General features: G+C 45.7%; 1 protein-coding gene across 1 annotated transcript in view; it reads right to left on the bottom strand.

Annotated features, from left to right (window-relative positions):
• The window catches only part of LOC121838508 (hydroxyacid oxidase 1-like), a 75,068-nt gene extending 51,617 nt beyond the window's left edge, over window positions 1–23,451 (bottom strand). Inside the window, exons 1-2 of the mRNA XM_042294795.1 lie at window positions 23,297–23,451; window positions 20,609–20,763 (exon numbers count right to left, since the gene is read on the bottom strand). Of these exons, the coding sequence (XP_042150729.1) occupies window positions 20,609–20,763; window positions 23,297–23,451 (310 nt within the window). The remainder of the gene's footprint in view (window positions 1–20,608; window positions 20,764–23,296) is intronic.
• Window positions 23,452–24,061: the final 610 nt, after the last annotated feature.

Genomic DNA, 24,061 nt, shown 5'->3' with positions numbered 1-24,061 from the left:
CAGAAATTGGAAAGTAGGGTGAAATGCTCTATACTAGGATTTTTTTAAATATTTATTGATGGAAGTTTACAGTAAAAAAAAACCAGTTAGTCTCGAGTTTGTACCTGGCAACATGAAATCAAAATATAGTGAAAATGTTTGAGAAATATTAATGACGTGCTGCTAGAACCTGTCACATGACCATGTCAACCTGAGTAAAATATTCATTTGAGAATATGGTGACATGCACGAAAACTCTCACACATAAAGAGGCAAATCCCATAATAAACCAGTCCGAGACATCCCATACAAAAATGGCCTATGGTGGTCTATGGAAAATTCAATGGTAGGCTTTCACCCCCTGTAGCTTTGCATGGTGGGCATTAGAAATTTATAGATACAGCTACAGCCAGCTATAGGAAGTATTCACTGGCGGCCATAGATGTGTGCACGACTGCTAAGCGCGTGCTGATGACGAGCTTCCACAGTTCTTTTGTCACGTGTATTCCGCACCCTCAAGATTGCCGGTCTTAGCAGCCTATTAATGTTGGCTCGTTCTGAGCATGCGCTCTAAACAGCACCCACAAATATGGCGCCAAGTGAATGCTCCTTATAGAAACGTTTAGGGCCCTGTGTCTAAAGACTCAGGGCTATGTTTCAATAACAACAATAATAATAATAGTAACAATATTCAATAAGTTAGTGTTTTAAGAGTGTCCAGGGACATCCAATTGTTCTTCTTGCGGGCGCAGTGCAATAGAACGCAGAAACAGACGCTTGCACGCTCGCAGTCGCACTCATACGCGCGCGCGCGCACGTACACACGCATGCACACGCGCAATCCCACGCCCGCGCGCAGACGCACACGCACGCACAACCAGAGACGCACACACGCATGCACGCGGACGCATCCACACGTGCGCGCACAAACACGCACGCGCATGCATGCACACACACGCAAACAATTACGATGAAGGAAATGTTTCTCAAGTTAGTTTCGGTTTCGGTTTACACAAAAAAGAAACAACGTTTAAATAAAACCTAAGATTTACTCACTTTTTGTAATGTTTTACATTATTATTTTAAGGAAATTCTCATTATTACTAATAGAATAATAATTTGCTTAGTATCGTTCTAAAAAAAATTAACAATAAAGAAAAAAAAAGAAAAGAGACTCTTGAAGACTGCACAAGACCATCGCTATTGCAATCAGCTTCCGTTGGGCACTGGTTAGACACGCTGGACGAACTATTTGTACCGAATATTTCAATGGCACGAGCATTTCTCCATTCGACGGGGAATGTAGATTCTGACAGCGATGCTTTAAAGAAAGCACATATGTAATGCGGATGTACTGAATTAAGCGGCATGTAGCGTGACATTTATGAAAACATAAAATACTACGCAGCCACCTTTAGCGTATCCTTGGCATCGTCTGGCACCAGCGTGCTGAATTTGATATCGACTGAAACTGTCTTCATAAAGCAGCAAACAAAAAAATCATTAAGGAGGCGTATTATATATTATAATTTTGCTTTCGAAATAAGCATATAAATATAATACACCAAACAATTGGGGCACACTCAAGAATTATTTCTTTCGATATTCTTGGAGAAACGATTTCGGACAGCCACAGCATAAACACTGAAGTGTGTCACGCTATAACATAATTTGGCATCAATGAACCGATTCCGGGTTTTAATTTTGATATCAACGGGCCACACCAGAAGGTACTCAGTACACACAACGTGCGTGCGCTATTTTCTGTACGGAACATCTTGTTTCCTGCGTGTTCAAGGAATAGGAGCTCGCTCAATAAGGTCCACGTGGAAGGCAATTACACCTCAGTATAAGAACCGCGCGCTGGCTGTCATTCTCAGCGCATGAAAATTAATTCATGGTCGTTTATTATCAAACTCAGTGAGACGTAGGTGACGCTAGTGTTTATATGGTGCTCCAATCTGACATTTATATATTATAAAATGCTACCCGGCAGTCTTTACAGTATTTTTGGCATCTTCCCGCACCTGCGTGCTGGGGTCTGATATCGGCTGAAACCGTCTTATAAAACGGCGGAAAATAAAAATCATTAAAGAAGAGCCACTTTATAAAGTCTAATCTTACCTTAGAAATGAGGATAAAAATATTATTTACCAAAAGATTGGTGGTACAATAAAAAATTCTGTCTTTCAATATCTTGGAATAACGACTTCGGACAGTAACAACATAATCACCGGAGTATATCACGCTATAACATAATTTGAGATCCACAAACGGATTACGTGTTTTTCGAGTTTCCATTTCAACGGTTCGCATCAGAAGGTACTCAGGCCGCCCTACGTGCGCGCAGTATTTTGAACACCGGACAGCATCGTGTTTCCGTCGTGTCCAAAGACTATTAGTTCACTCAACTTGGTCTGGGTAGAAGACAATTACAGTGCGGTATAAAAGCCGCGCACTGGAAGGTATTGGAAACACCTGAATAGTAGTTTGTGGTTATTTTGTATGAACCTTTGTCACAATTAGACCACGCTAGTCCCGAAATGATGCTCCAATCTTTGAGAAACATGCTCTTTTTGTTTTTCGTAAGTAACGCCATCTATATGTCAGTGGCGATCTGCTATGGTGAATCAGCTCAAGAATTTAATTAATTCCTTCACAACTGGACTCGCTGGGGCCAGGATGCCAGTTTTGTCTGCTGCGGCGGGTCTTAACGCCCCAGATATTCAATGGCAGAAGAGCCTCGATGTGAAAGGGACACGGTGGTGCGGGCACTGGGGCGAACTATGTACCCTCATTGAAGACAACGCTGTGCACAGAGTTCGGACCCTCCTTATGACATACCGTCATCGGGGAACGCCAGAAGCCTGCATCGACCCGGTGCCCAAACACTACAGGTTGTGGTATGCAACGAAATGGCTGGTGATCGGACATTTCGAGACATGCCTACGTTTCCTTTACGTGTTTCGTAGTCAGCAGGTGAGGCTTTGATGTTGCGTTGCTTCGGCGCAATTCCAGAAATCTGGAATGGTAATAATTGATATGGGTTCCAATCGGTCACGCGAATATCAACTGCGCGATACGGATTACACTTTAAAAAATCACCCAGGGGAAAGTTTCCCGCGTAGTTTCCTTACGTTCTCCGGGAAGCCGGTAAGCATAGCCTGCAGGGCGTCGCCCGGCATATCTAAGCGCTTCACCACTTGCGATGTATACAGAGGAGAAATAATACTACAGGCACTGACTCTCCTTAATGCAACACTATTAAAGACAGTATTCTCAGTAGAGGATAGTGTGCGCAATTACCGGGACGAGAAAATTGATATTTTAATGCTCTTTCAGCAATGCTCTAGCGAACTTCTTAGAGATTATGATGTACCAATAGTCAACCATATCGGAGCATTCACGTTCTACGTGAAGGAATCAGGCACGATTCCAATCAATCCAAAATATGCCCTCGAAGGGTCGAAGCTGTCGCTGATTTTTTTGGTGCTATGTCTCGCATTTTGCTTCATCACTCTTGTTGTTACAGATTTATGAGATGCTACTACATATGGGATTATCGTGGCCAACGACACCATGCTTTTTCTTGTTGCGACGTTCTATTCGACGTCTTGTGCCTTGCCAGCCTTTGCCCGCTTCTGTACGAGTCGCCGCATTGTCGTCCTAGCATGGGTCCTGGGCAGCTTCTCCATTTCGGTGTACTTTAAAGGCCAATTGACTTCGTGGCTGGTCGCTCGCATTCCAGAACCAATCGTGGACGATCTGAATAAACTTGATACGGCTTTGGATGCTCGCGCAATTCGACCATGCGCTACCAGAGATACGACTTGGAGCTCAGACGTCCCTGATTCGTACGGAAGCGTAGTCGTGAGAAAATTGAAGAGAACTCTTGATCCGCAGGCGGACGAGGGCACATTTGATGACTGCTTCAAATGCGCTTCAAAGAAAGGCCGGCTGTGCATCACGGCCAGACAGTCTCCCCGCTGCATGGACTCTTTCTACCCCAGATTGACTGAGTCAAAGGATCCACTGGCACTATTCTACGTGGGGGTACCTGTGCGGAAGCACTACCGTCTGAAGAAGGCCTTTCGGTCTCTCGTTCAAAGAGTCGACGAGACGGATTGGTCTCACATGGCTGAGGTATACAGAAGCGTATTTCAGCCAAAGGAAGAAATACAGTCGTCGCCGGAGTCGCTGAATGTTGGTGTGGCGCTGTTTTTATTGCCGTGTCTTGGTGCGTCGGTTTTCGTGTTCGTTTTGGAAACGATCTTTGGGCGCTATTTTCTTCGGCGTGCTGCGAGATTGACAAGAATACGGGTAGTGTGAGCGTAATGTAACAAATGCGAGAACCGGTACCTTCATTTGGTTTTTGCAATTGCACTACAGCTATACGTTGTTTTTTTTTTGTCCAACACCTTTCAGTTATTGCTGATAAAGGGTATTCGCCCAACAGAAGCTCAACTGCGGCTCAATGATTTGTGCGCTGGAGCATTTATGCAAATAATGTGTTTTGTTAAGGAAAGCACAGTTGCGTGGCGTATTCGAAGTCAACATACAGATCGATATATAATATAAAGGCCCTCAACAATGCGAATCTAGTGATTCAATTCATCGTTGCAAGATAATGTGTTCCTTGCATAGTGTGTGATTTGGCCACAAGTATGAGACCTCAAGTGGCCGTGTGAAGCAGGCTTTGACATACGAATTTTCATCTTGTTTTGTTCAAATTCGAATAAACAATTTAGGAATTCATTGCATCCTCTTTTTATATGCACGTTTGATGTTACAAGGTCTTATATGTTGCACCATATTCTGCATTTCTGTCATGTTGTAACCGGGAAAGTAAAGAAAGGACGCTTTCTTAGAAGGAAGAGCAGAAAAGAAGGACTTACGGCGTAGGATTGAAACCCGTAAATTGTTGGTGGAAGCGGTGGGACCTCAATACCACGACCCCTGTCTACATTTGCGACCGCGTCACCCGAAGCGCGCGTACGGAGAGCACTGTCCCCTGATGTGGCTGATATACATCCCGCCTTCCCAATAGATGGCGCCATTACTCAGCTGTTCAAGACGTGCTAGAAATGCTTTGGGGTATGTGCCTGTACACGCCCGGCGCGGTAGCAAGTCGAGTATGAATGGTTGGCCTTCACCACATTGTTCAAGATATTTAGCTAAGTTTGTGACTTTGTCCTCCTTTCACTTTTTCTTCGTCTTCCACGGAAACGCAGCTCTACCTGAAGCATGAGCACAACATGGAGAGCTTAGATTGTACAGAGGGGTCATCTCAAGCTGTGGGGAGCTTTTGCCATTCGAAGGTGGTCACCCACTGCGGCGGTCTGTGGCCAACCCACAGTCTGCTGCGTTTTCGAGTTGCGAGGAGGAAAGGCAGAGAGGTTTTCCAGCGATCAAGGGTTCCGTCACCTCCACGCAGCTCCTCTTGCAAATGCGGTCTATAAACAGCGTGACCCCGATCGAACAGTTGGAAAATCTCTAATACAGGCTCTCTAATGGAACATTTCGGAAGCGACCGCAACCTCTCAGCATAAATGCGAACCAGTACTGCCTCTATCGGCGTCCGCTGTGGTACTGGAGTGTGACGAGTGTGACTGGAGTGTGACGGTTCATTGATGCCAAATTATGTTATAGCGTGACACACTTCAGTGTTTATGCTGTGGCTGTCCGAAATCGTTTCTCCAAGAATATCGAAAGAAATAATTCTTGAGTGTGCCCCAATTGTTTGGTGTATTATATTTATATGCTTATTTCGAAAGCAAAATTATAATATATAATACGCCTCCTTAATGATTTTTTTGTTTGCTGCTTTATGAAGACAGTTTCAGTCGATATCAAATTCAGCACGCTGGTGCCAGACGATGCCAAGGATACGCTAAAGGTGGCTGCGTAGTATTTTAAGTTTTCATAAATGTCACGCTACATGCCGCTTAATTCAGTACATCCGCATTACATATGTGCTTTCTTTAAAGCATCGCTGTCAGAATCTACATTCCCAGTCGAATGGAGAAATGCTCGTGCCATTGAAATATTCGGTACAAATAGTTCGTCCAGCGTGTCTAACCAGTGCCCGATCTTAAGTACATTGACAAGTTCCAAATGTTTAGACCAAATGGCGTGTCAATGTGTCACCCAGTTTATAGAAACAAAATTATTGTCAATCGTACAGCACAGCCTATGGCACGATGCATCAACTGTTATGCAGCTACTTACGATGGTCATGACCTTGCACTTGCTGTCATTAACAGGGAACAAATCGATGCAATATGCTTGGAATTCGACAAAACATTTCGTAAGGTTTTGACAACAAAACTTAATGCGTCGTTTTGAGATACTATCCAACAACCATGTCCGGTAACCAATTTTAATTCTAATAAAAAAAAATACTTTGCTGGCTCCATTCCCAGAAAAATAAAAGCAATTCATGTTTTGAAAAAAAAACAGTTTTTTTTTTTTTTTTTTCAAAAACAAATTGTAATTGCCCTCTCAGTCAAGTGCGCGTTCTGCGTATCGCGCGATGTTGGCATTTCAGGCGGCTTCGCCTAAAAAATGGTTCCGTATGCGGCTCTAGAAATATTTACTGAAATATTAGGCATAGCAAGGATTAACAAAAAGTATTAATCACCCAGTTTTAGGGCCGTTACTTTAAGAAACAAAATCGCGAATACGGCACATTGCGCAACAACGTTCTGGATTAAAGATTTTTTATTTTTTTTGTCCGTATCTATCGCAGCTAAGGTCGGCAAATTATGCCCGTGTGTTGCCCTTGATATAGTCAGGGGTGGAAGCGCTGCGCCATTTCGCCATTTTGCGCCAATCCACTTTTGCTGCGCCATCCTGTCCCAAGCGCACACGTTGCGCCAAAACGAGCCAAACAAGATTTGTTTTAGGCTATATTTATTGGAGTATTCTTATTTATTGGCCACAGTGGTTTACCGTGTTGTGTTTGTTTAGGTAATCCTGAAAAAATAGGGCCTTTTAGCAAACCGTTTGCGCGTACCGCGCACTACCGGAGCCTTTGAAGCATGCTTTTAAGCGCGCGCCCGAGTGATACCGTGACCGCAGGGCGCGCGCTTAAAAGCATGCTTCAGAGGCTCCGGTAGTGCGCGGTACGCGGCAACGTTTTAAAGGCCCTATTGGTATGAAATCACCGTATCGATGTGGTCGTGTCAACGGCGTGTAAGCCCGATTTCCGAAAATGGCACATCAACAGGTCAGAAACGACGAGACGATGCTTCGATGCATCGTTTTGTCATTTTTTTGTGCACAGTGGCATTGAACATGACCGAGTGTATTCGAAATACGATATACACGCAATAAATGGCCTTAAAGTCTTCTTCAAACGCCCCCCCCCCCCCCCCCCCCAAAAAAAAAGAAGAGAATCACACATCCCGTTTTCCTTTTTCTTAATTTTCTTTATTGCGTGATTTTCGATATCGGTACGTGACACGCGTGCTCGGCGCGGGTTTCCTCGTGCTTATCGCACCGTGACACGCGAATCCGCAGCATCCGTACTATGCGAGGTATCCCTTCCCATCATATGCAAATTCCAAATTTGTTCCCGCATATTTTTTTGCGCATGATTTTTGCGCGCGATATCGGTTTCCGTGATACTCGAGTTTGAGGGGGCTGTGTGGGAAGCGCGAATGCCCTGCGTCCGGATTCTGCTGCTGGCGAGCTGGCGATAGTTAATGATGATGTTTAAAACCCGAGACTGTGGTGAAGGAAACGTTAACAAACTTCTAAGTTGAAGGGTTTCCGTTTCACGTAGCTTGTAGTGCCCCCCCTACATACGCACGCGCACGCGTACGCGCTTGCGCACGCGCACGCGCACGCGCGCGCAATTTTTTTTATTTTTTATTTTGGGTTGGCATTTCTTCAGGACCATATCACATATAAATGTACTACATAAGAGCTTGCTGGCGATTGTTTAACAATCATCTAATTTTTGGGGGAACCAATAACTACTCTATAAAAAATAAACATTTGGCGTAATATATACTTGTTTTTGCGTGTTTGGGGTGCTTTTGCTGAGACTGCTTCGTCGTTCCTCATTCGTGTCGTACACGTAACATATAAAAGTGATAATTGGTTGCCTCCAGCATCCGGGGAGTTTCTTGTAAATGACGTACGTGGCGAATACAAATAGGGGCACCCAAACAGCAAGCCGGCGGGAGGACGAGGAGAACAGTGGCCATGTCCTCCTGAGCGAAGCAAATTCTAAAGCGTTTTGCTAGAACGCGTCCAACCAATGCGGATAACAAGTCGCCTGCTTCTTGCACAGGAGATGCGGTGACTTCAGAACGGCGCCGAGCTCCGATTCGTTTTCATTGATATGATACTGGGTAGACCTCGATGCTAGGTGCCTTGAGATTTACCCACTGTTTTTTTTAAGCACCCAATAAGAGCTTGGCGTTTTGACGTCACGCAACCCCTGTGCAAGAAAAAAACTTCCGCTCCGCATTGACTTAAGGAAAACCTTCCGTTTTATGCTCTTACTTGCTACACTTTAAACGAAAAGTAACCCGGATGGGAGTATTAAAGAATAAGATGCCGATTAAGCTCACAAGCCTAACGCATTCACTCCCGCACAAGGGAGTAAATAAACTAGAAACCACCACATTACTCTGGTCGCTACCCCAATTTTAAACTGGAATTGGGGTACCCGAATTTTAAACTGGAGTTCTTGCATGACAACACTCCGCAAGACGAAATGGGAGTTGAAAATACTCCCATCCGTCCACCCGTCAGAGGGAGATCGACCACCATTGACGCAGCCGGCGTTTCCCCCATCCCGCCTATCACGGCTCTGGCGCAAAAGCGTTTTCCGTCATGGGAGAGACCGTTATAAAAGGTCCAAAACGTTTTGGGACTCGTTTCTGTCCAAAATTCCGACCCCGGCGAACACCAAACATAACACCAGTGAAACACCAGTCACAAAATACGAAATACTCGCGCAATCGGCCGAATTCCGAAACGCTGAGGGGACCATGGGGAAGCAGAAGACAATCCTGCTCCTTTCGGGCCTTTCGAACAGACGCGAGCGTGATGCAACCATCCTGTGTTCACACGACGTTTCTTGCGCGTTTTTCTGGCGATGCATTTTTCCGGCGATGCATTTTTCTGGTCCGAAACTCGTTTCGCGAAACTCGCGAACAAGTTTCGCGAAATGGATTCGCCGTCTGAACAGGACCGAAAAATGCGTGTGTGCACTTTTCTGAGTCCTGTCAATCCCTCGAAAAATGTCGCCAATGGCATCTCGAGAAAGCCTTCACGTGATCTCAAAAGGGGGAGCGAGCCCCTGGCGGGGCCAGAATTTTTCCCGATCTATCCAAGCCACAGCAGAAAAAAGTAAACAAACATGTTGCCATCAACGGATAGATACGCAGTCGTGTTTTTTCGGGTGCATACAGGTCAGCGGCGCGAGGCAGCTTTCTCAATTTTTCGTGCACCCATAGCGACAAGCGCGAACATTGCATCATGTCGCCACCAAACATGCTCTATTCGCGTCATCGACGAGCGCAGCCAAGCGACGGTGACGGTCCCAGAAGCCTATGCGCGAGCGTCCCATTTGTGGAATTCGGGGCAGTCGGGGCCAGTGTGGTGTTCAAGGCGCTCATTTCTGCGATCTGAACCTGCCGTTCTGAGCCTGCTGTTCACGTGTTCCCATGTTGGTGTGTTTATTTAACGTTAGTGCACTCGACTGGGCGATTGTGCGCGTGGACGTGCACTGCTGCGAGGATGTGCTGCACCAGTGAAGCCTATCTGTCTAACGAGCTCGGGCCCATAGGCCTAACAGCCGGTGCTGATCGGCTGCCGGCAAAAGCGGGAAGCTCCATGACGCGCCAAAGGTAGAGTAAATTAGAATTAAGGATGACCAAATGTGTGTGCTATATATTACCATGTGCTAGTCGAAGGCACTGGCAGCCGTTTCTAATCAAAACAACCACCACCGTCGGATGTACGGGAAGGGCGGACCCAGTGAAACATTTGAACCATTAGCCGGCCAGAAATTTTCAACTGCATGGGATGTCTCGCTAAGGTAAAGGATAGTAGCGGTACGCGAGCAAAGTGGGACTGAATCCTGCATTGTTTGTAAAGATTCTGTGAAGTGAGCTACAATTTCAAACGCGTACATTGCGTAATTAGGAATCCACCACTCTCTTCGGTGTCAGCTCCTTGAGTCAGCGTGAAAGTCTACTATGATGATAACAGACCAGCCAGTGTCAGAAAGAGGTCGCTGAGGAATATCGATTTAATCGAAGCATTCTGGCGTAATCGCCAGAGTCGCTTCCCCTCCCCCCCCCCCCCCCCCCCCCCGAAATTTCATGGTTGTCCTCTTACCCCCGTTCCCCTTCCAACGTCAGTATATATTCTTTTGTGTGTGTGTGTGTTTCGTTGTTTTTTTAGGGCATTAAAAATCCAAAGTGTTCCTCTTTCTGTTCGACAACCCACTACGGCGATTGGCCGGGCCCACTACTTTCCAAAGCAAAACGAAGATGACGACGCTGTCCATGAAGTGCGTGAGGAACACATGTCTGGCTCCGGCTCTTCGAACAGCTCCCGCCAAACTCGGCCGTAGCCTTTCTTCAGACTCCCAAATGCGAATGGCTTAGCTGCCGACGTCACAAAAGCCGCGAAATCCTGACCTCGTAAGACGCTGGCCTGGCCTCGCCTAGGAGAATGCAGGCGGCTTGAATAAAGTTCCCCTACGCTTTGAGTCTCAAGGACTCGACGACAATTTCAGGGCAGCGCAAACATATTCCAAGATAGAAATACTCTTACTTCAGGAACCCTAAAATGAGAAGAAAACCGGACGACAAAATGGCAAAGAGCTGAGCGTTTTTTATTCTTTTTTTTTGTCTCATGTTTCTTCCTTGTTTTTCTTTTTTTTTTGTGGGGGGAGGGGGTTTAGTCGTCTGTACTCCTTTAGTTTCAGTAATACACCAACAGAAATGAAAGAAAAAAGAAATACACACAAAAACATCCCCATCAATGGGGGGAAAAAAAGCTAGAGAGAAAAGCGTCAGCATATGCGCGGTTGAAGCAGCGTCGGAATGCTCATCATCACTTGGTTTCAATGCGTATGACTTTTTTAACCGCTGCGTGGGTAATGTTTACATACTTGCGTTCAGCACGTGAGTCGTGGATCTTCCTTTACGCGAAGCTGTTCCTTGACGATTTTTTTTTTCAAGAATGATTATCGACCTACAACTTCAAGCTTGTCATCAACGTCTCCAACAGAGTCGGCACATTCACGTCAGGCTGCATCGTTCGCCCTGGATGAAAGCGATGTTGTGGCTAACGACGTCGGTCTCTATTTCGCAAGCCTCGATTTCGAGCGAATCTCCAGCCTGTGCGGAGCATACATTTCGTTAAATAAACTTCCTGGGAAGTACTGGTTTCGACACAAATGGTCGAGGAACCGCACCGCTTAGCGCGTATCGGCGGTACTAGCAACTTGCATTATCCTAGAGGCCTTGTATCCTAATGTAAACCACCTGCTGCAAGTCCTAGTTTCCATGCCCGTTAGCACCGCTGAAGCGAAACGTTCGTTCTCGAGACTCCGAAGACTGAAGTCATTCCTGAGAGCTTCAACGTCCCAGGAGCGCTTCCCGTTCTAAGCAGAGACAGACGCTCCGCCTTCAGCGCGAGCTCGCTGGCTTCGGCAGTGCTTTGTTTGCACGTGCCTCCGCGATCACACTTGAGTTAGCAGGGGCAGAAAGCTCGCGCTGAAGGCGGAGCTTTAACTTCTAGCTCTATACTTCGTTTCAGCTTCGGTCCAGACGCAGCCAAAGCTACAAGCGCGAGCTCCGGGCTTTCAGCATCCCTGCCTAGCATGCGCGCTCGTGCAGTGCAAGCACTGTTCTGGGCCACATGCTCGCGCTTGTAGCATCGGTTGCGTCTGGACCGAAGCTGAAACGAAGTATAGCTTAATGGTGCACGCAGTAAAGGTGTTGTGCTATTGAACATTCACCGGAATATGCAAGTCAGCCTCGAAAAAGTTCTCTCGCTTCTTTCTATCGACCGACGGCGGCTTCCACTCATTGTCTAGACCCCGCCAATGGATAAAAACTGGTATTTTTCTCTTCCACTTTCTCGTAAACGAAGAACGGAAATAACTTAATACATAGAACGATAATTCCTGAAAAATGCGATCCGCGCAGGATCAATTCGTGATGCTTCACTTGCTCATTGCTCCAGTGCGCATTGAAGTTTTTATGTTTATTCTATTCTAAACTTCGCTATTCTCTGGTACTCTTCCGTAGTTTTCAGTGATTGGATACGCGAGTTTTCTGCAGAGAAGTGCACGCACCGGAATATTCTGTGAGCCTATATGAACTTTTTTGTTCAAAGCCAAATATTATATTTTATGATTGCGTTCTTTCGTTGTTCAACATTAAATTTTCCCTCTTTAAATATTTGACGAACGAGATGTGGCAAACAAGGTTGAAGTTCTGTCTTCGAAGAAACGGCAAAATAGTAAACAAAATTCTGTTTGGCAATTTATTTCCCTATTTTTAAAAACCTTTGAACGGTTTGAGCCAAGAAAAACACCCCATGAAAAAATTTCCTGGCTACGCCACTGGTCACTTGGCACGACTCTGGCAAATCTGCCAAGGAGCTAGCATCGACCGACGCGATATTGTGATTTCTTTTTTTTTTTTGTCGACATTTGCGTGAGATTCGAGAGAAAATAAATGCTGGCCTGCACTCGTTATCCCCTGACATTTGTTTGTTTTCGAACTGCTAACCACAGCCCCCAATCGTTGTTTTGAAGCGTGACCAAACCACGAAAACGGAAAAGTACCGACTAGGAAGCCGACATACGGTGCGTCTAGAGACGATGCGGTTGCCACGAAGACGCGCATGCGGAAAGCGGGGCAGCTTGTCGGGGCATGCTGGTAAAGCTGACTGCCTTCGAAATGTTCGCATTCCGCATAGCCGTCAAATGCTCGAAGTATTAGCAAGGACAACTGGCGAGTTATCTCCAATGAGTGGAAAACGCATCAATTTCGCCGTTAACTGTTATTACGATATCGAGCAAAGTGTGCGCACAATATCAACAGGTAGAGGACAGAATTTAGGCCACAAATCACTTCAATCATTCTGTGAATTAAAGCAGCTTATATTTATATATAATCAAATGCAAAAATAACGCGAACCTTGCAAAAGAAAAAAAAAAGAAGACAGATTCTGTAATAAAATGAGATACAGTGTTCTCTACAATCTACTGTTCAAATCAAGGTTCCGATGATTTTAGTGCCTTTAAGTATTATTTATATCCGATAAAGGGATTTTTTCATATTTTTTGGTTTTAAATCCGAAACCGAAACAGGGTGCACGGGATAGGCGGCGCTAGCTATCACCCAAAATCTACCTCTCCATATTTTCCTTTGCTTACCGTCCATAGCTTTTCGTTCGGCGTGGTCCCTGGTGGTCTTTCTCTGGCGGGTTGTCGCTCCGTCGTGCGCGAGTTCGCGTTATTTTCTTTTTAACAACTTTCTTTATGGGTGTATTTTACTTGTAGTGTGTTCAAGAGTGTCAAATGGTATCTGGGAGACGCCGCGACGGCGCGTCTAATCATTGACCGTAGGCTGGCAGCGGGACGCCTACGGAAAGTTGAACGGCCGGTAAGCAGAACTCTTTACTTTGTTCACTCCATGCTGCCGTGGGCTTGCCAAACTATGCCTGAATTTATAGCCCCTTCCCCTGGCCTATATCGAGCGCTCGTTTGGGACTCGGATTCGTCTTCGCGGTTGAGCGACGGCGTTGAAACGGGAATGCTGCGAATGACTTCAGAACAAGCTCCTTCGAAAGAAGCTGCGCGGAGAACTTCTGCGGCTCGCTCGACGCGCTTCGCCACTTTTCTACTGATCGGTTGGAGTTTAGTAGTTCGTTTTAAGAGGCAATCTACCTCTACGGGCGCGCGCTTCCGAGCATGCATTAAAGTGGCAACGCGAGCTCCCGCTACGAATAGCCTGATCTTAAGCCACGGCCGCTCGGCGAGCTCTCCACTGGCTCCTGATTTATCAGTGGCACACGGAGAGAGAGCTCGCATCTCGCAAGGGGCAGAAGAATCCTAAAATCTCCGCCAGGCAAGCGCATGCTACTTGCCAAGGGAAGGGGCTACTAATATGCTGCGACCTGGAACGATTTGCTGCAAAGCTTAGCGGAGTTTTTTTTTTTTTTTTCTGCAGGAGTTAAAAGTATTTTTTTTTTTTTTTTACCTATGTAAGGACGACGTATTGCCTAACTGACTGCCGTGAATGCCTTTTGATTTTAGCATAAAATTACGGTTCCGCATCACGAAAGAGCTCGAATAGGTTTGAAAGTGAAATAAACCGCATTCGTGCGCCTAAGCCATGTTAAAAAAAAAGCTCTTGTTGAATAAAATAAAAATAAATTGATGATAATATCTGTCAAAAATATTGACTTTTATGACGGTAAAAAACAGTTTTGTTTGTAGGAAGGGGGTTTGGTTGCAGAGTGGGAGGGTTCAGTGTTTTCGGATATATTCGAAAAACACTTGCCAGTTCAAATTTTTTCATTTACTCCCTATTTTAAGGTCATGATAGCAATTCGGAAATAAAAAAGACTATACAGCGTCAAGGAACTGGGTTAATGTGCTTTAAAAAAATACTTATTTTTTATAATTGGCAAAAAGTTTTTTTTTATTCTTTCTATTTTATTCATTATACGTAAACCGGAGATGAAGGCGAATACATGAACGAGCACAATTTGAAACATTGTTTGTTCTTCTTTGCCTGTCTTGTTTCTTCAATATGTCTATGTACCAAGCGACTGAAAGAGACGAAGAGACAGGAGCGCGCGAGGACGTGGGAACGCTGAGCACAGGTTGGAATCAGTTGTGGGTAGACCTAAAGCCGTGCCTCCACTGCACGCGTCGAACACATTCTGATGCAAGAGCAAAACGCCAGATGCTGGTGCCCCGCATTCTAGCTCGTTCGAGGAGTGCAATGAAGACAATGGCAGCTAGGTTTAGATCTACCCACTAATCATCCCAACCAAAGCTCGGCATTCTAATGTCTTCACGCTCTCTCATTTCCTCCTTTCCCTCAGTCTCCTGCTTAGTATTGTTACCTTCAGTTCCCCGTTTACCTCGTCCAGGTTTGCCACGTTTACATAAATGCGACTTGAGTGCGTGGACTTTAATTATTCTCAGAATTAAGCCGATGTGCCAACATTCATGTTAATGCACATCAAGTCCTACGCTAGGATGGCACCATGTTGTGTCACATATCAAAGTTAAACCTGCGTTTCTGGACCGAGCCGAATCTTGTAATCAAAATTTCGGGCCTGTGTTTCGCATGCAGAAGCCGTGCTGATGAGCATAAAGATCTTAACTACTGTCTTTTATGCTCTGCAAGAAGTTACAGGACGCAAGAAAGTCCTGCGAGCTCTGGGCCTTGCTACTCTAGAGCAGAGGGAACAATACTGCACACGCCATGGTGAGCAAGATGGTTTCCAACCACTGGGTTGGACGACAAGGACAAGAGCAGGCTGTCGAACCGGTCATTATTTCGTTTCGGTTCGGGTTCGGTGTGGAGATCACACACTGTGCTGTGATTTCGTAAACAGTAAAAAGGTCTCTATATGTTTTAGTTTGTCTTGCTCTGCACAAACGTGTTGTTTTGTTCTTTTCTTATACATGCTACCTGTTTTCGGCACCCAGCAAGATGTCACAGCTATGCCCCAGAGTGGCTGACATGGAAACGAGAGGAAACAAATGGGCCGTAAAACAAAAACAGGGACGTCGAGTGCGCCGTTGGTGTAGTTCATCGAATCCCGTTAAGCTCTAGTCATGTATACATCGAACCAGACTGGCCGATGTGCCAATGACGGGGCACGTGAACACGCACGTATAATGAAATGTTACTGCATCTTGGCAGCGCTTCGGGTTCCGGCGGAAAAACGCTGTTCTAAAGATCTCGTGGCGATGGTTTGCCTAGTCGTTTTTTTGTTTTTGTTTTTTTTTTTTATCGCAAATGACGCTCTATGCAAATGACCCGGTCTGAGTGACTCAGACCGCGTTACTTGTACCTGTCAGCCACCGAACAAAGTTCCGGTAATGCAACCACAGCGAACGACGTTTCTCGAATGCTCAGTTGAAGTCGATGAAAGAGGACTTCAAGCAAAAATGAGAAAATGGTCGAACAGTCGACATGCTGGCCCTTGCTGGTCTGACAAACCTACAAAAATATAAACAGACACATTTTCTTCTCTCTCCCCCCCCCCTCCTCCCCCTTGCCTCCTTCCAGGGCGCGGTGCGGCGGCGAATCATCACCGAGCAACGTTACCTCCGACAACCCATGTTCCTTTTGTCTTTTTTTTTTTTTTTTTGTAAGTTAACACTTTGAGCACGTCGAGGATTGAAAACGACCACAGGCGACCCTACAAACTATACTGCCAATGCAGCGCGGTACTTGTCCCCCCCCCCCCCCCCCCCCCCTTAAATGGGTATGGAAACGAAATTTTAGCGCCGATCTTTCTGAATAAATATGGGCTAGGGACAGGCACCACCTCGGAAATGTTAATATCGCGCTGTAAAACACACGAGAACTAATTTTAAACTTAATTAAACGATTTCAAATTCGCATCTGGTGGATGGTGGGAAGCTCTCGTGACATCACTTGTGGCATAGGAGCAGCGCCGTTCTGCGGCAATACGGCGTGCCGGCAGAATTAGCCTAGGCCTGAACGCTTTTGCAAAGCCGTGGCGGAGAAAGCCAAAGCGTAGTTGGCCACAGTGAGCTCGTTCTCGTTGCGGCTCTTTGCACGACACGACCCGAGCGTGCTTCTGGCACGGCCGGTATTAGTTGTTGCGAGCTGCGAGCTGCGAGCCGACGTTAAAAAAGATAGGTTTGGACTACGAGAGTGTCAGCAAGAGCCACGCAAATACCTGTTCACACTCGGAGCAGACACGCGCGTTTGGTCGAAGTGCTGGATTCACTCTGTTAGACCGCGTTTCAGTAAGCGCTTCTGGACCGATCTTTTACTCGCTTTCAGATCTTACTTCTTCATATCGTCACATGTCAAGCATATACAACCACATTTACTTTGACTTTCATTCTTCAAAATATGCAATTGATTGGTGCAAATTTTACCTGGAATAATTACTTCACTTTAAGGATGTTAACAATAGTTAACCAATTGCAGAACATGTCACTCTCATGCAATATAGATAAATCAACTGTCGTCACGTGTACGACTTTATACTACGCGGTCGATATCTGATATACAAACTAAACGGGGCCCATATATCATTATCAGGGATATTCTATTTTCTATGTCGTGAAGGGATCAGTATTTGACTTTTACACGGCGATATGTGGACGCGTATTTACGCACTTATATGGCCCGATACGCCACTATCTGCGCACTGATATGGCACTATCTGGACGTATTTACGCACTTATATGGCCCTATATGGCAGTATCTGCGCACTGATATGACACTATCTGGCCGTATTTACGCACTTATATGGCCCTATACGGTGCTTATATCATCATATCTGGGCGTATATAAAATATATCGGGGCCATATCTGACATTTTCGTAAGGGCTGGCTTGATCTGTTCCTTTGCGCGTATTGATGCCGAATAAAGATATTGGTTTCGTAAAAGCGGCAACGCTGCTTTGTGAACTGTGCGACCGTTGCGATTGCAACCAAGGTTTTAATCCCGAAAGGTTACCTGCACAGGTAAGAATTTCGAGCACTTTGGTTGGGGGCAATGGGGCGTTTGGCTCGCATTAAGTTTGTCCAGGTTCGTTCCGTCAGTTTGCTTCGAAAAGAAATTAGCTCAATGTTTTGCAAAGCACCTGGCCTGCCAATACGAATATTTTCTGGTCTCGTTTTAGTTCTGCGCCATGACGCTCGCCTACCTTTGCTCGCGGATGCCATGCGAAGAAAATAAAAAAGAAAACACCTGGAACACGATATATTCATTTTGTTAACTTTTCATTCTTTTCTTTAGTACTCGGTCACTTTTACTGCACTTCAACAGACCCTGACAGTCGCTTGTACTGGACTGTGGCTCGTGCATGATGGATTGCTGGAACGCCGCTTTAATGGTCGCGTCTTGCAAGCGTTGCAGACGTTTTAAGACAGGGGCGGAATGCGGAGAGCACATTCGTCTGCTTCGATTGCAGGGGTTGTGGTGACGTCAGAAAAACACCGAGCTGTGATCGGCTTTGATTGAAGGATAGTGAATAGGCCTCGAAGCCAGTTGTATTGAGGTCAGGGTGTAAGACAGACAGGTGGGGAAACAGCCCATAAAATCCTACCGGAGCGCCATGACCGGATTGTGTACTCGTCTGCTTGCGGGTACGCCCAATTTGCGACAGATGGCGCTGCGGCGAGAGGAATAAAATTGGAATCGGATTTGCGTGGAACTCTATGGGAGAGTGCGCAAAATAAACCGAGAGCGCGACAGTCTTTCATTGAAAATTTACGAGAAACCATCTCCGTCAGTTTAGCCGGTCGCTACCGGTCGCCCACCCGGAGTGAGAGTTCGCGATGCTTCACATAGATGGCACCACAGGAAAAGAGAAAATCGAGGGGGACACAATCTGGTCGCTCATTTGGCTCTCGTTTCTCCACCTGTCTATCTTACACCCTGATTGAGGTCTACCCACAATCCTTCAATTAGAGCCTATCAGAGTTCAGCGTTCTGACGTAAGCACAACCCCTGGAAAGGAGGCAGACGAATGTGCGCTCTCTATAGCAGACGGACGAAGGCAAAAACGGACGCCGACACGCAGCTTCCATATCCGCGTCTGGGCATGGCAGACGACGATAGACGATGATGTGGAATAGCAGATGATGCCGGAGGTTGCCGCGCGTCTGTTTGCACGACTAGCAGGCGGTGTCAGATTTCCAGACTATTCAAGACTAGATGCACCGGATGTCGAGAAAATGGAAACAATAGGCTTCCGAGCATATTCGGTCGAGCAGCCAAGCCAATCCAGTGGTGATGGGCGGGGCCACTGATATGAGGCCGGGGCTTGGCATGGGCCGGGATCACCACCTAAATTGCACCTAACGGCGTAAATATTGATAAAAGAAAACTTAAAAAAAACTTTTAATAAGTTTTTTTAATCTTTACTCCAGTGTTCCTTTAAAACCGACCCCTTTCAACACTACGATGCGATGGAGCAAATCAAGCGGCGCCAAAATGTGCATCGTCACGTTGCTTGTCGTCTTCGTGCATTTTCCGTCGCAGTTTCAGTCATTCACTCGGCGAAAAAGAGCTCGAAGTCGAGCCGCACTCAAGGTGCGTGGTTGGTTTAGCCGGTGATATATACATACACCGTACAAAGAAGACAAGCGCAATGGCCATGCATATTTGACGCTGATTGGTCGACTTCGAAGGATTAGAGCACTGGCTGCGGTCCGATCTCATGTAGAACAAGGACGCACACGCCAGGAAATAATAGATTGCATTTGCGATTTATACGTAACGTGTGACCAGACATGTCAAAAAGTCAAATTTGGGGGTTTTACGTGCCAAACCAACGGCGGGCATCTGGCACGCCCCAGCGGAGGACTGAGGATTAATTTCGACCACCTGGGGATCTTTTGACGTCCAACCGAAAGCTCGGTTACACGGCGTCTTCTCCGCAATAAGCCTCCGTCAGATTGCGGGCACCTCGGCCGGGATTCGAACCCGCCACATGGGGATCCGTAGGCCGACGCTCTCGCCTCGGAGCCACCGAGGTGGCAAACCAGACATGAAAGTTGTAATCTTGAACACGTCACTCAATGTATGCCTATTTCATTGAAACGTTCGCGTGAATGGGTTTGGTCTTCCAGCAAAGATACGGGATATGAATTTTTCTCACTTTACACAACCTATAGTGCTACTGGTGAACCTATGTATTCTCGCACGTAACGCCATTGACCATGGAAGCTACTTTGTCGCCCCGCAATTTCAAGGATAAAAACGGACGTTTTATTTCAGTCTCTCCCTTGCATACCTTCCTAAGAAAAGTGTGGGGTCGCATTATTGGCGCTTTCAACTTTGCGTGATAACCAGAATTTCACCATCTTGCTTTCCCATTCCCGTGGTGTCGATACATTTCAATGCGGCTCATACAGTAGAGCAGAACACTGCGTGAGGATTCAATTAGGGCTCGTGATAACGAACGCCTCGACAACTCAAAGCCTCTCCGCGTCAAGGTCATTGAATTTTTATGGAGTGACATTTATTCCCGTATACCCTGTTTCAGGTTAAGAGAAGTAGAGCAAACTCATCCCGGAAAGTTCTTCACTGTTTTCACTTTACCACAGCAAGCGCTGTAAAGCAGTCCCTCATCGCCTCCTCTCGCTTCCCTCTGGCGTTCGCTCAACTAAAGTGAAAAAGTGGACGGCTTTACAGGAGAAGCTTGCCCCGCTTTTCGTAACCTTAAGCAGGGTAAGAGTATTTCATGTAGAATTAGCGGCCGTGCAGTTGCCGTTGATTGTCTAGAAACAACCCGCTCGCTTGCGTTGATTCCACAGATAGTTCCCCGAAAAAAATTTTTGGGGCCTAGGGGGAGCTACAAGTTTGACAACACGTCGATTGAATGTTTCGTAACTCTTGGATTGCTTACTTCTAGCGGTGGCGATCTCCCCGTCCGGATGCCACAGCTTATGGAGGGCTGACGGCGAGACGCCAACCGGCATTGACACTTTCTGGTCCCCTAGCAGGGTTGCCTCTAATCGGCGCCGGGAAACGTCCCGAAGTATCCTCGGCAATAGACGCAGCCTGCGTGTGAAGACAAATGTACTAACTGGGGTTTTGGGCATTCTCGGTAAATCCTATTCCAACATAGGTATTACTTTAGTAATGATATCAAATAAGTTATGTACGCAATCTCGGATAACGCTACAATAGACGAAGCACAACAAAAAACATTATTCATCATCGCTTGAACAGTGGCTCTTTAGAAACTTTTTATTTGTTAAATGCGTAAACAAATGCTGTAGAGGCTGCAAATCTCTGTCTTTTTGTAGCGATTATTTTAATATCAGAACCTGGTTTTGCCTTTAACATACCTACCGGGCTGGCACTATGCTCAAAATAAATACAATTAACTTAAATATTAACATTGAATTTGTTTTACAAATTTAAATACCATAAATAAGCAACTCAATAAATTCAAATTTGCGGTCTGCCATACTGCCACCCTACCAAGCGTAAACTTGCTCTCAGGGTTAACAGGGTAATCAGTACGATAGTTTATGAGCAGGTTGCTTACTGATGACGATGGCTTCAACGTAGGTGTTGTACCGGGCTACAATCCGCTTTTTTCATAGACTAATTTTATAAAAAAAAATTACTGCCTGACACATGCCCAGTAGTGTTCTAAATGCGGAGAGGAAAGAAACTGCCCAAACAAACAATAAACCTATAAACATGTCGATAGCAAAATAGCGCACCGATCGAAAAATAAAAATGAAGTAATGTAAAAGACCATGTTTCTGGTGAACGCCCATTTGTCCGTCCATAACTTGGTATTTCCCGAGTCCCTGCCCTTTTCATTTGGCACAATACGCTTCTGTCTGTGCAATTAAAACAACCAGGCTCTTGGGCCACTGCTACGAATTTTTTTTTTTTTGAGTTTTCAATGAGAGGCTTTAGGTAGAGAACCCAAAAACCCTGTGCCCCATTCCTGCCTCCGTTCGTTTCGATTTTTAGGGTCAACGTATCTGCTTCCCTTTGCGTACCCCTGCTGCGAGCTTTGCGCGGTAGCCTACAGACTACGAAGAGCTCCGCTTTGGCTAAATATTTCGTCCACGGCGTGAACCAATGTCACCGTATCCGAGAGGCAGAGTGGCATCGGACTGTCTAAACGTTCAAGTTTGACTTCATAATGCAGTGTTTCATGAATACCATAGCACTACAGACTAAACCACTGCGTGTTCATATACACCTTCACCGGCAGCCAGTCGGTAATGCCCAGCTTGAAAAAGCGACGTTCTTAGCGTTTTCCCGCGTCTCCCTGCCTGGTCCTCGAAACACACAAAAAGGAATGCGTCGTTTCGTTTGTTATATATTTGAGTCATACAACTGCGAGCAATGGGATTTTCTTCGGGGAATCGGCCACCGTGTGACTCTTCTGTATTGTATTCATGCCATCCAGAAGACAAAGACAGCGCCCTTCCGCCCCCTACCCTCAAACGTCATCACTACAAAATCCACGCTTCACCGCTTAGCTAGCGTCACCATCGTTGCTAGCTCGACTTCCAGCCTCTCACAAGCAGCGGGACGCTAGCACACGGCGACGCCAAGATGGATCCGTCTGCCCCTTCGCGTCGACTATCATGGAACTTCAGCGTGAATGCCTCTTGGGCGAATAAGGAATCGACTGAACATGACGTCATGCGTATGCCTTTTACTCTTTGGAGTAGTGCTTGTACTGACAAGAAAGCTTCATCATCATCACCATCAACAAAAGCAGTAGCAGGAACATTCCATTTTAATGCGAAGAACAAGTCGCTTGCATCTAACGCAGGGGTTGTGGCGACGACTGAGCGACGCTGAGCTCTGATTGGCTTTGCTTAAAAGGGTGCTGGGTAGACCTCGATGCTAGGTGCCTTGAGGTCTACCCACTATTTTTTTTATCAGCCAATTAGAGAGCGGCATTCTGACAACAGCGCAACCCGTGTGCAAAAAGCAGACAAAATTGCGCTCCACGTGAAGTGGTTCAAAACTTTTTTTTTTTTTTTTTTTGTGTTTTGAATGAATTTTTGCTCTCGATCAGATATATTTTGTTAAGTTCGAAAATGCTTCATAACTGCATAAAAAAGTTCCCCGAGTAAGTTCGAGACAGAGCGAACATCGTATATTCTTGCCGTCACGTCAATTCAGGTTACCCCTTAATTTTCTAGGAATATTACGAACTTCTGTTCAAAACTGAGGTTCGACTGGTTAGTCGAAACTTCGAACTTCTCTAAAAACTCAACGAACTTTCTTGTGTAGATGTTTTGCTCAACCTACACGCAACAATTTCATTTCAATTATGTTTATAAAATTAGTATAATATGTGCACAACATAAAAACAACATATGTGCTTTTAACGCTTTAGTTGGCCCAATAATGCCAAACAATAAAATATATACCCAACAAAGATTGCACTTTTCCGTTAGGTGCCGTTTGCTGGATTTCAATTTTCGCGCATGCGCACAAAAGCCGAAAATTCAGTTGAACTTTCGTCAATAAGTTCAAATTTGGTCCAACTCGTACTAGAGGAGGTCCCTGACCTCCTATAGATTCTAGACAGTACCCCAAAGTTCACCTGAGGTAAGCCATCCGGTTTTCCTTGAGTGTCTGTTCCAGGTCGGCCCCGGCGTTACAGTAACTCTTCGCACTCCCGTTCATATTGGAACAACCAAGACGTTCGATGTCATCCACTGTCACCACGACTTCCTCTCTAGCGGTAGGAGCATCCATCGCGATCCGCCGCGCTCTTTTCGGCGATGCCAAATGCCCCATCTGTGACATTGCTTACCGTGGAAGTGTCTCGAGCGTAGAGGTAATCAAGCTCCCCTTTTTTGAGCTATATGTCACCCTATAAACTATATCGCTTTTTGATTTGTTTGTTTTAGCGAGTTCCCCACAGATTTGCACAACTCGGCACCCTGTTGAAAAAAAAAAATTATATGGTGTAACAGAAACAAAAGCAGAACTCCAACAAATATTATATCATAAATAGATGTTGATATACTTTTGAGTATCCTTGAATGTTTGTTGAAAGTCACATTTATTTTTACTATTAAAAGGACAACAAATGGAAATGCTGCAGGCAGAAACGTGTTGCAGCCAGCACGAAAAGAGCAGGTGCTCGCGAGAGAGGTAGATGCAGCACGCCGTGAATGGGAAGTTATATTCTGACATAACGCTCCAGAAAGCAAGATATTTCTTTCTATACATGTTGCGTTTTTGTTTTTCACTAAAGAAATGCGGACAATACTATCAAGTTGTTCTGTATCATATATTTTTGTTCGTTGTACACAAATTCTCAGACACAAATAATTACGAATGAGCTCAATATGTAAGAGGG

Source organism: Ixodes scapularis, unplaced genomic scaffold (assembly GCF_016920785.2).
Source record: "Ixodes scapularis isolate PalLabHiFi unplaced genomic scaffold, ASM1692078v2 PGA_scaffold6__148_contigs__length_123643588, whole genome shotgun sequence".
NCBI lineage: Eukaryota > Metazoa > Arthropoda > Arachnida > Ixodida > Ixodidae > Ixodes > Ixodes scapularis.
This window is presented reverse-complemented; position numbering and strand designations above follow the sequence as displayed.